Source organism: Ornithorhynchus anatinus, chromosome 4, assembly GCF_004115215.2.
Source record: "Ornithorhynchus anatinus isolate Pmale09 chromosome 4, mOrnAna1.pri.v4, whole genome shotgun sequence".
Lineage (NCBI taxonomy): Eukaryota > Metazoa > Chordata > Mammalia > Monotremata > Ornithorhynchidae > Ornithorhynchus > Ornithorhynchus anatinus.
Window position 1 is genome coordinate 45,389,972 of NC_041731.1, and position 12,964 is coordinate 45,402,935.

General features: G+C 40.0%; 1 protein-coding gene across 2 annotated transcripts in view; it reads left to right on the forward strand.

The window, feature by feature from the left end:
- NEK6 (NIMA related kinase 6) overlaps window positions 1–12,964 on the forward strand; it is a 105,847-nt gene that overhangs the window by 48,238 nt on the left and 44,645 nt on the right. For both annotated transcript variants that reach the window (XM_029063838.1, XM_029063839.2), the window contains exon 4: window positions 1,657–1,719. In XM_029063838.1, coding sequence (XP_028919671.1) covers window positions 1,657–1,719 — 63 coding nt within the window. The remainder of the gene's footprint in view (window positions 1–1,656; window positions 1,720–12,964) is intronic.

Sequence of the window (12,964 nt, forward strand, 5' to 3'; positions counted from 1 at the left end):
GGGACTGCATCCAACCTGATTATCTTGTATAATAATAATTATTATTATGGTATTTAAGTGCTTACTATGTACCAGGCACTGAACTAAGCACTAGGGTGGATACAAGCAAATCAGGTTGGGCACAGTCCCTGTCCCACTTAACACTTGATAAGTACTATAAAATATATAAATATACATACACATTCATATGTATATATCAAAACACATTCATATATATCAATCAATGGTATTTATTGAGCACTTACCATAATAATTATGGTATTTAAGTGCTTACTATGTGCCAGGCACTGTATTAAGCACTGGGGTGGGCATAAGCAAATCAGTTTGAATACAGACCTTATCCAACATGGGGCTCACAGGCTCAATCCCCATTGGACAGATGAGGTAACTGAGGCACAGAGAAGTGAAGTGATTTGCCCAAGGTCACACAGCAGAGAAGTAGCAGAGCCGGATTAGATCCCATGAACTCTGACTCCCAGGCCCATGCTCTATCCGCTATGCCATACTGCTTCTCATAATGTGCAGAGCACTGTACTGTTTGGGAGAGTACAACAATTTATACATATATATATATATTTACCCATATACTTATATAATTATAAATGTATATGCATCAACTCAAACCAACACTTTTGAGTCCAGTTGTGCTGGATTGCCACCAAGTTCACACTATTAAAATCTCACAATATTGGAATTACTAGCCTTATTTTCCAGGGGCTTAGCAGAGAACATTTTATGAGGAACGTGATCATTTTCAGATCACTAGTGCCTTACAACAGTGTGTGTATAGTGTAGACAGTAGCGTGCTGAATGGTGGGGCAAAGAGGTGGTGCTTCTCTCAAAATGTTTAAAAACCAGGGACTAGCATTAGGCCTTGGGGTTTTTGAACTCTGTTACTGGCCTTGAAGAGAGGAAGATTGGTTGGTACCATATTTCCAAAGGAAAGAGCATCATAACATGAAGTGTTTTAGCAATACTAGGTATGAAACTAGCAAGCCGTAATTCCATGGCTAATTTTTATAAACCGTTGACAAAAGTGCAAAATTAAATAAGAGATAATGGGAGCTTTCTCTCTTCCTTTTAAACAACAAAATAAATTCTGAATGCATTTTGCAGGTATGCATACCAAAAAGATTACAAACTCACCTTCTGCATAGTGTGTTTGAACATCATTTTGCTTGAAGTAATTTGACTTTAATCCTTCAACAGATCTTTTAAAGTCCATGATTTGCTCTTGATTACTATGGAATGAATTTTAATGCTTGCAACTCAGTTAATTAGAAGCCCTTGCAGGAGATCTAAGGAAGGAAAATAGTTCTGAATAGTTAAAGTGGGTCTAGGATATGGGGTTTTGGGTATCATGATGTACAAATGCCATGATATGCTTTTGCTTTGGAATTTGCTAAATTGACAACTGACTTATACTTTGAAAGCTTGCAGTTTTTTGCCATTTACAATGCAAGTAAAAATGAATGTCATCTTCGCTCTTAATGATCTAGAATTTCATTGTGTAAGTCTTTTGGGGATGGTTTTTAAATCTTTGAACTTACGTTTATTATCTATAAATTCCGAGAACACAACTCAAGTGTGTTTTTTGAAATATAAAGTTTGCCTTTTCCTCCATTTTCATAAATGAAATTTTATTTCACTTTAAAGATATTTGAAATGATGGATGCCAAAGCCAGGCAGGATTGCATTAAAGAAATTGACCTCCTAAAGGTAAGATGTGCTTGGTCCTTTTCCTCATTAGTGAGACTTCCCCCCTCATCCCCACCAATTCCTACTATGTTCATTTTGGGTTGTCCAGTCAAATGACAATGTTTGTCCTAATTCCTAGTTGGAGTTCTTTATTAATGTCTACTATGGAATGTAGACTCAATCAGTGGTATTAATTGAGTGTTTACTCTGTGCAGCGCACTGTACTAAGCGCTTGGCAGAGGTACAACTGAGTTCATTCAATTGTATTTATTAAGCGCTTACTGTGTGCAAAGCACTGTTTTCTGCCCACAAGGAGCTTCCAGTTTAGAAGAGAGGAATTTGGAAATTTATTCCATCCAATTAAAAAAAAAGATCTAACAAACTCACCAAAATTCTGCCTTTAAAGCTCAAAGAGATCCTTTTCTCCTTATCCCTATATATATATCTTGTTTATCAGAATTTTTTGCACAGTTGTGCCAGGTGTTTTGAGTCAGAGATTTGTTTTTCTCAAAGGATATAAAAAAAAAAGTATGAGGTTGGGGTGCCTTGTGGCTTGGCTGCTGATAGATCTAGCATGTTTCATATACTTAATCTGGGACCTCATTCCTTGTTTTATGTATTTATAACAAAATGAAACACTTATCTATTTGGGAATATTCAGTGAGTACTTTTTCACCATCCCTGGGATGGCTGGCTTGGCTTTCCTAAGGGGAAAAACAACACTCTTGAGTGAGGATGAAATTTTATTTATGTTATAGGTTTGATGTTGGCCCCAAGAAAAGACTATATTTTCTATTTTGATAATGAATGGAACATACCATATTCCTCTCGGTTTATTTTCTAAAGAGAGAATTTATTCAGAATTGCAGTTGTGTATATTTTTTTGAAGAATTCCCCCATTATAATTCCTGAAACTTTTTCCATTACCTCCTACTTTATGGGGGGAAGAAACTTGAAGTTTATTATGTAGGTACTGGATCATCCATTGGGAGTTTGAAGCTGAGGAAGGGGGAAGGCTGTTGTGGAAGTAAAATGATATGTATGCTGTAGACAGCATTGAATCTAGTAATGATGCTACTTAAGCAAAGCTAAATATGGGCATTGTTTAGGAGCTAAAGGAAGAAGTTTATTTTCATTAGGTGTTCTAGGATGAAAAGCATCCTTCAGATACTATCAAAGGAGAGAAAAAAAATAAGGGGATCCAGAAATAATAGCCACAGGATAAATTCAGTAGCTGCCCAGCCAGCCATTTATCTACGTCAGACACACAAATTCCCTGAGAGGTGCCGCATCAAGGAAGTAAATAGAACAAGCCAGCTGGCATGTGTTTCCTCAGAAAAAAAGGGAAAATAGAGCCCTAAAATTTGACAGCTGTAAACGTCATGTTCACAGTTCTAGGAAGGCATTAGAAATAAAAATGTTCTAATTCAAAGAGGCATTCAAGTACTTCGACAGTACTTACTGCCTAATGGTGTAGAAAGGCATACAGGTTTTTAGAATTAAGAGTAAAGGAAACTTCCCGTGCCCTGTAAATGCATCCAGTCCTTATGCTGCTGGTCAACCCCAGGTATGGGTAGGGTGGAGGGAGGGAGTTCCTGGTTGGTGCTTTTACACCACATTTATTCAGAACAGAATGTGCAAGTGTGTCAGAATCAAAGGTGAGGGGAAGTGAAATCGTATCTAAGGCGACAGGACAGCCTAGATGGTCAATTATCAGCCTAACTGGATGAGATGACCAGAGGCAACTTCAAATCTGCCTGTGTAAAACTCACCAAGGAGCCAGATGTCAAGCTGTGAATTCTGTATTATCTGAGTTGTGAAAAGGGAAGTGATAGGATATGATCAGGCTGGATAATTAGCACAGATCCTATTCACTGTACTACAGTCCTTTAAACTCCACGCTTCCTCCTCTTTTAAATTCTCCACCCCTTTCAGACTCTTAACTTCCTCTTAGTGTGCTTCCCATTCAGCAGCCCTCCTGAGGTGTGAAGTTGGGGCATCTCTGGTATGAGGTAGCTGAGGGTGCATGCTTAGTTCTTTAACAGCTATCTGGCTAGGAAGAATGGAGAAGGCGCTTCATTGACAACAGGCTTCTGAGATCCACAGTATCATCTGGCTTTGTCATATTGGCCGACAGGGAGCTGAGTATTAGATGGGAGATTTGGCGTGGCTGGCTGTGTGTCCTTGAGCAAGTCACTTAACATCACTGAACCTCATTTTCCTCAGTTGTAAAAAATGGTTCCTGAAGTATCTCACAAGGTTGTTTTAATTTTCAAACCCCTTTTATATGTGTAGGGTTACAGTACTTTAGAACTGTGACCCAGAACTTCAAAATTATTCTCAATCATGAGTGGACTCAGATTCCACATCAGGCCAGGTTGTTTTACAAGGTTAACCTTAAAATGTTTTAGGAATGTTCATGTATGGATAAACATTGAAGCACTGGAAACAAGCTAAGCATTATTAGAGAATTAATTTGCTACATTTTTTAATAGAAAAGAAACAAAATGCAACACAGTTTATTTTATTGTTAACAGATGCTTTACGTTTAGGGTAAAAATGAAATTGAGACATGGAGGCAAAAGTGAAAATAGTGGCAGGCAGTGTGATAAACAAACATGATAGAAGAGCAAAAGATAGTCTTTTTGCACCTTGTGGTTGGAATGTTGGCCTTTTCAACCACAGACACACCCGAAGGTAAATTTCTTCATCATCAGCTTAGTCTTGAGTATGAAGAATCAAGCTCTCTCTCCCCCCACCCTTTCTCTCTCTCCAGATAGTATATTTGTATATACTATGTACACATTAAAATATCTTACATCAATATAGTTTAAAGATTTTTACATTTAAAGCATATGAAGTTAAAGCAAACCATTTCCTTTCTCATAAAGTGGCTTATATTATGGTGCACCTGAAATGAAACAATAACGTTTAGGTTGTTTAAGAAGGGTGGTTTTTTTTTATGTATTTTGGGCCTGGGTGCTCACACCAAGGCAGCGGTGCCCCCCCCTCCATCCCTCCAGCAGCAGCTCTGTGAGTCGGACTCCCAGCCCCACTCATGGAAGTAATAGCCACCACAGCTCTATGAGCCGGACTTCAGCCTCTCTCATGGGAGCGCTGGCCCATTCAGCTCTGTGAACCAGACTCCCAGCCTCCCTCAAATGAAACGGCCCTTAATTGTGGTTTTCTGTGGCATGCTGGTTCTTTCGAAGCCCACCCATGCTTGCTCAGTACCCTTACAACTGAAAAGCCCTGCCCCCTTTTCGCCCCTGAACTCATAATGAAAAGTTGACATGTATGATTTTGGGACCTGGTTCTGATGTTCCATTTTGTTCCCTGGTTTTGTTTGCTGGTTTACCTATTTGAGTTCTGTAATCATTGTAGCAAATGAGGATGGCCTTACCGTTTATTGTTTGACAGGTAAGAGGTTTATTGTCTGACATTATAATGGAAAATTCAGGAAGCCAATGCTCACTCTGACTAGACTGGTTGAGCATTTAAGAGTACATTATGGAAAGAAGTCATTTTGATAAATTGTATTGCAAATGCACAAAGATATTAGCTAATGCCTATAGAGCATTTCTTTCAAATGTATATTGTCTCTCACCTGAAAGACACAATAAATATTGATGGATTTTACCCAAGAATTCTGCTTGTGAAAAGCTTAACCAATCACAACAAACTAATTCAAGTTTCTAATGCCAACTTGGGAAGGAGTTTTTAAGGCTATTATACAGGTCAGCATTTTTTGATAATTTGGTGCAGGTGCAAGCTTTATTCCCGAGGGCCCATAGGGCAAAATTGTTCAAGGTCTTGTTTGGAGACATGGGAGGAGTTTTGGAGGCCAACTTCACTGCCTCTGTCAGTGTCAGCAATTGGAAGGCACTTCCCTCAATGCTGGAAAACTAATAACTTGTCAAATCAATATCAGCAACTCATCTCCTGTTAATTGATAGCTCCCACGTTGGTGATTACTAAAGCTCCATGTAAAAGGCTGAAGGACATTACACGGATACACATATCCCAGATAATCCTAGGCCAAAGGAAAAAGGAAAAAAAATACATATTTTAGTTCACGATTGTGCGTCACAATCCAGTTTAAGGGAATAAAATGCCAAGGCTGAGCAGGAGCAACTGCTAAAAAGCATGACACCTAATAAGAGCTGGGGACTTCAACAGAGGGCTTTCTGTAGAAGTTAGAGTGTTAAAATCTTATGCCCTATTAGGAACCTCTTTGTTTTTTGTTTTGTTTTTTTTACCTGGGACACAGGAAAATATTTCTGGTTAAGTGTGTTCTTGTTCTATGATGCAAAAAAAATGAATATTCACGAACCATAGCTGAGACGCGGTTGTATGTGTGTGTACTTGCATGCACAAGAAAGGTATTCCAATGGGCTACGAAGCAAGAAATCTCCAGATCTGTTCCTCTGAGACAGTTGGGAGAAACCATCAAAGATTGTAGTAATTCCTCACCAATTCAGAAATATTTCCGTCCGTTCCCCTTCTTCTGCCTCTCTTTCCCACCCGTCCTTCCCGTCACACATACAATGTCACACCCTCTCCCCCCCCCCAAACACACACAACTTCCTGGGCAAAGAAGAGAGTCACCCTTATTATGTATTTTCAGATTCAAAATCACAGAAAAGCATGTAGATAGTAAGCCCTAATAATTATAGTATTTGCTAAGCACTTTGTGCCAAGCACTGTCCTAAGAGCTAGGGTAGATACAAGAGAATCAAGTTGGATGTCCCCCCGTCCGTGCTGGTCTAAAGGGGAAGAAGAACAGTTATTGGATCCCCATTTTACAGATGCGGAAACTGAGGCACAGAGAAGTTAAGTGACTTGCCCAAGCTCATGCAACAGATTATTAGCAAAACGAGGATTAGAATCCAGGTCCTGCTCTGGGTCTTTCCCCTAAACCAAGCTGCTTCTCAAACATTCTAATGTTCCTCAATAAACAGTTGAATACCCTTTGTATTGAGATGACACTGACCTTACAGGGAGAATTAGTAATAGAAGTTTTTGTTCACCATGAACTGTGACCATGTACTGGATGAAGTCTTTTTTTAAAGCAATAACTGTATATTATTATTCTTTAATAAAATGGGAATAAATTCAATTTAAATTGCAGTAGCTTTTTGAAGCAGTGCTTATTGTCTCTGGTAAAAATAACTAAATAATAAGGCAATGTAAATGAAGCATGGCTTGTGGTTTTCACTGGAGTCCAGCTATGAAGGCCACTTCAGAGAGAGGTGACTACAGTTGATGGTTTCTGGTTTGGGACACTTTTCAAGATTTTTTGAGGCAACAAAAGCAACATGGTCTAGTGGAAAGAGCACAGGCCTGGGAGTCAGGGGACCTAGGTTCTAATCCTACCTGCCATGTGACCTTAGGCAACTCAGCTTCTCTGTGTTTCAATTTCCTCATGAGGATTCAATACCTGTTCTCCCTTCCCCTTAGACTGTAAGCCCTGTGTGGGACAGGGACTGTGTCTGGACTGATTGTCTTGTGTTACCCAAGGGCTTAGACTGTAAGCTCATTGTGGGCAGGGAATGTCTCTGTTTATTGTTACATTGAACTCTCCCAAGCGCTTAGTACATTGCTCTGCACACAGTAACCACTCAGTAAATACGATTGAATGAATGTATGAAGTGCTTTACAAGTTCCAAAATTATTATTTAATAATTTTTGTCTGTCATTTATCACTCTCCTGTAGTACAATCATCCCATTTCCAGTGATGGGCAATTTTTGAAATATGCTACACCTATCCTGATTTCTACATGTATCAATCTCTGCAACTGTTGAAATGAAAATTTTAGTTAAGGCTATAAATTAGTGTCTAATTTGTGCAGCATCTGTGCTTTTGGTTTAATTGTGCCTAGCCATTCCACCAGTTGGTTATACCTGTTTGATCTCATATCGGTAATTACATTCCTCCGCACCCTTTTGTCACTGTCTGGAACAGCCATTGACTTCTGTGAATTGGCCACATTATTCTAGATTCTTAAGGAATTTGGGGAAAAGGTTTCGATTAGAACAATTCAATGTTGTTTTTTTTAAATGACCAAGTAGTTTTCAGCAGACTTTTTTGAAAGGAGTTTGACAAATCTCCTGCACTGAGTCAATGTTATGAAGCCAAGAAATCAGTTGTGCTTTTGTGCTCAGCAGATTCATCAGACTAACTTTCAGTCTTCTGAGGTTTTTTAAACCGTCAAAGGACTTCTGCCGTACCAAAATGGAGGAGAAAGCCCCAAAATAAAATGAAAACAAGGAAATGGCTTCAGCAATGTAGTAATAAGCCTCTAATCAGTAGCAGCCCTGCCAACACTCTCTCTTTCATTTAGAGATGACTGATTTTTTGCATCCTTAGTGCTGACACCATTTCTGTGCATACACATCAGACATTACCTGCCATCCAACTTTTATGGTGTATTTAAAGTGGGATAAAAATGCCAATAACTCAACGCATTACTGTGCCTCGTAATTTATTCAAAACCCTCAAGTGGTTTTTAAGGTTGCCATGCATTTTTTAGAACAATTTTAGAAAGTTAAACCACAAGAGTTTCTGAAACTGTTGCAAGTCCTCCAGCCGGAAGTCACTTTTTGGAATGGACTGGGTTAAAAGACATTAAATTGAGCAGTTAGTGAATGGGGAGAAATTGACCTTTCAGGTGAACTCTCAGTGGGCCCTGGGCACCATAGAATTTTGGACTGGTGGACTTGTGAATTAAATGGTGTCTGAAGCCGACTCAGTGGTATTTATTGAACGTTTACTGTGTACAGGGCACTATGCTAAGTGCTTGGGAGAGTACAGTACAACAGAGGTGGTAGACAAATTCCCTGCCCACAAGGAGCTTTCAGTCTGGAAAGGGAGACGATGGTCTAGAAGGTATCATGCTGAGATCAAGAAATCTGAGGTGACACATGGCAAGCAGACAATGATGAACTTCATTCCTGGGGAGCAGGAAGAATCTCTTACATGCAAGGCCTCGCTCATGGTCAGCTGCCTCTGGCATGATTGGGAATCGTAGGCACAATAATAGTAATAATAATTGTGGCATTTAAGCGCTTACTGTGTGCCAAACACTGTACTAAGCGTTGGGTTGGAAACAAGCAAATTGGCTTGGACAAAGCCACATGGGACTTACGGTCTCAATTCCCGTTTTACAGATGAGGTAATTTAGGCACTGAGAAGTAAAGTAACGTGCCCATGGTCACACAGCAGACAAGTGGTGGAGTGGGGATTAGAACACCACCCCCAACCTTCTGACTCTCGGGCCTGGGCTCTCTCCCCGTTCCATGCAGCTTCTCGTACTTCCACAAGTACTTCTGTGCCCGTCACACACTCCTTTCCATTGTGTTCTCCAGCAGATAGTAGTGATTCTTCCCCTCTGGCTGATGTTTTGTCCACCTAGTCAACCCACCAATCTTACATCTAGCAAATGGTTAAATTGAAGTTCTACAGACAAGTTATAGTCAAATGCTATGTTAACCAGAGTCAAACTTCCCGTGGATGATAGTCACCAATCCTCTTCTATATATGTAAAACCCTCCCCTTTGATTTCTGATGCAGTGCCACTCTCCTCACCTTCAAAGCCCTTGAGGAGCGGGACAGGGACTGTATCCAACCTGATTTGCTTCTGTCCGCCCTAGCGCTTAGTACAGTGCATGGAACATAGTAAACATTTAACTACCACTATCATTATTAATAGTAGCAATAGTATTATTATTACAGTGCCTGGCACATAGTAAGTGCTTGATAAAAACCATCATTATTATTTATTACTAAAAGGACATCTCCAAGAAGCCTTCCCTGACTAAGCTCTCATCTCCCCACCCTATTTTCCCTTTCTTCTTCATCTATGCATCTGAGTCTACACCACTTAAGCATGTAGATGCTCACCCCCAACCCCCCATTTACTGATTTATGTACATTTCCTTATAGTCAGTTGTCTCCCCTGCTTGTATTTGATTTTAATGTCTGATTCTCCTGCTAGATTGTAAACTCCTTGACAAGGATTCTGTCTTTCATTCTTGTACAAGCAGCGTGGCTCAGTGGAAAGAGCCCGGGTTTGGAAGTCAGAGGTCAGGGGTTCGAATCCCGGCTCCGCCACTTGTCAGCTGTGTGACTGTGGGCAAGTCACTTAACTTCTCTGAGCCTCAGTTCCCTCATCTGTAAAATGGGGATTAAAACGGTGAGCCCCATGTGGGACAATCTGATCACCCTGTATCTACCCCAATGCTTAGAACAGTGCTCTGCACATAGTATGCGCTTAACAAATACCAACATTTTTACTGTCCCAAATGCTTAACACAGTGCTCTGAACAGAATAGGCCTTCAAGAAATATCATTGGTCGACTGATTATAAGTTTCACAGGAGGACATAACCTATACAAAGACTGATCAAACCGTTTCACAGACCACATCTCTGTGTTAGAATGTATTATGACTGACTCCAGTGTCTCCCTTTAGGTTTATATCACAAGTGAAGAAAGGATTGTTGAGACTGAGTACACCCCATATGGAATTGTACATTCCAAGTGCTTAGTACAGTGCTCTGCACATAGTAAGCGCTCAATAAATACGATTGAATGAATGAAAGAAATTCCATTCGTTATAGCAATCTTAGAAAATAAACCACAAAATATAAATAATGGTTATTACTATAGTTTAGCTGTGTAGATATATAATATATATATAATATATTTTATGTATATAATTTATATAATTTTTCTAAAGGTATAAACATATATATGCATATACATTTTATACCATTATAACATGTTTTGTACCCTTGCACCCTCATTCTGCATAATACTAAAAGAATAATTTTTACAATAGTAATATACAGATATAATATTTATTTGTACACTTGCCTTCCCACCCAGACCAGTCCTCCCCATGTCTTTCCCATCACTGTAGAAAATACCACTATCCCCCCACCTCACAAATCCAGATCGTTTGCATTATCCTCAACTCATCTCTCGTATTTTAATCTCTACATTCAATCTGTCACCGACTCCTGTCGGTTCTACCAGCACATCACTAAAATGCTCCCTTCTCTCTTCATCCAAAGACCTTCTGCACTGATTCAAGTACTTATCTAGACTCGACCACTTGACCATTGCCTCCTTGCTGACCTCCCTGTCTCCTGTCTCTCCCCACTCCAGTTCTTACTTCACTCTGCAGCCCAGATTATTTTTCTAAAAGGGTTCCCTTCTCATCGCCTTACTCTTCAGGAACTTCCAGGAGTTGCCCATCCATCTCCTCATCAAACTCATGACCATCAGTTCTCAATCACTGATTTCCTACTACAACCCAACCCACTTGCTTCGCTTCTCTAATGCCAATCTACTCACTGTACCTTGATCTTGTCTGTTTTGTTCTTTAAGATCACATCTCCTCCAAGAGGCCTTCCCGCATTAAGCCATCATTTTGCCTTCTCCCTCTCCTTTTTGCGCCACTTAGGCACTGGGATCTGTACCCTTTAAAGCACTTGATATTCATCCCACCCTCAGCCCCACAGTGATTTTGTACATATAAAATTAATTTTAATGTATGTCTCCCCCTCTAGTCTGTAAACGTCTTGTGGGCAGGGAACATGCCTACCAATTCCGTCGTATTGTAAGCTTGTTGTGGTCAGGGAATGTGTCTCCCAACTCTGTTAGGTTGTACTCCTCCAAATGCTTAGTAGAGTGCTCTGCACACAGCAAGGGCTCAATAAATGCAGTTCATTGATCGTACTCTTCCAAGCACTTATTACAGGGGTCTGGACACAGTAAGTGCTAAGTACAGTAGATTGATGGATTTAGGTGAAGCAAATATTATTTGGAATACATTTGAAGCAAATATTATTTGGAATACATTTGAATATAGTGAAGTTAGCTCAGAAAATGGAACGTAATTGAATTGTAGCTTTCCTAGGAACCAAACTGAATACCAACTTGTTACCTGACACACACCCCAGATAATCAATCATATTTTTTGAGCACTTGTGTGCAGAGCACTGTACTAAGCACATGGGAGAGTACAATATAGCAGAGTTGGTAGGCATGTTCCCTGCCCACAGTGAACTTGCAGTCTAGACAGGGAGAAGGGCTTAGCAGCAGGCAGAGTCCCTATTCTGAGGTAAAGATGTAGAAGTGCTGTCAGATCAGATGTCATGTCCTAATCCAGGGAAGATACCAATTTACTAACTCCTAATCCACTGCTGTTCCTCATTTTTCAAATGTACAATAAAATCTCGTGTAGTTCAATGTCGGAAGACATAAATTCATCAAGACATGGTCTAAATAGATATACTAATCCTCAAGATATACAGAAGTTCATTCCTATAAAAGAGGGTTTGATGAACTAAATTTGAAACTCTGTAGAAGGTTAATTTGGAGGAAAGGTAGAGAAGAGAGAAATAATGAACCAAATTTGCAACAAGTGGTCAACCCCTAAAATTATGCTGGTCATCTAATCTCAAATGCTAAAGGAATCAGTGAAATTGGAGAAAAGTGGAGGAAGCTTAAGATGAACTGGCACTGATAAATGACAGTTGGACAGTTAATTTGCCCACAGTTGGCTCTGTGCCTAACTGGCCTAGAGGCTTCCTTATTCCTTCTGCTTCAAGAAGCTGGGATTGGAGTTGGCAGTTCCTCTCTGGCCCCTGGCTGAAGCTCTGGTTAATATCAGTCAACCTACCAGTTAATCAATGGTGTATATTGAGTTCCTGCTATGTGCAGTGCATTGTACTAAGTGCTTGGGAAAGTGTAATACATTGGAGTTGGGAGATGTGATCCTGCCCTCAAGAAACTCAAAGTCGATGGGGCGGGACAGGCAGACATTAAAATAAATTACAAACAGGAAAAATAGAGCATAAGAATAGATAAGTGCTGTGGGGCTGGGGTGAATATCAAAATGCTAAGCGGTACACAAGGGAAGAGTCAAGGAAGAAGAAGAATTAAAAAAGAGAGCACGATAAACTGCTCCAAGCCTCTCTCCTCTTGATCACATTTTTTTTTTATTTACAAAAAACTCCCTGACTCAGTGAGTTGTTTTTTTTCCTGTGGTGTTTGTTAGGTGCTTGCTGTGTGCCAAGCAATATTCTAAGCACTAGGGTAGATACAGATCTATCAGGTGGAACGCAGTGCCTGCCCCTAATGGGGCTCACATTCCAAGAAGGAGGAAGAACAGGTATTCAAGTCTCATTTCACAGATGAGGCAAGTAAGGCACTGAGAAGTTAGCTGACTGGCCCAAGGTCACACAGCAGGCAGTT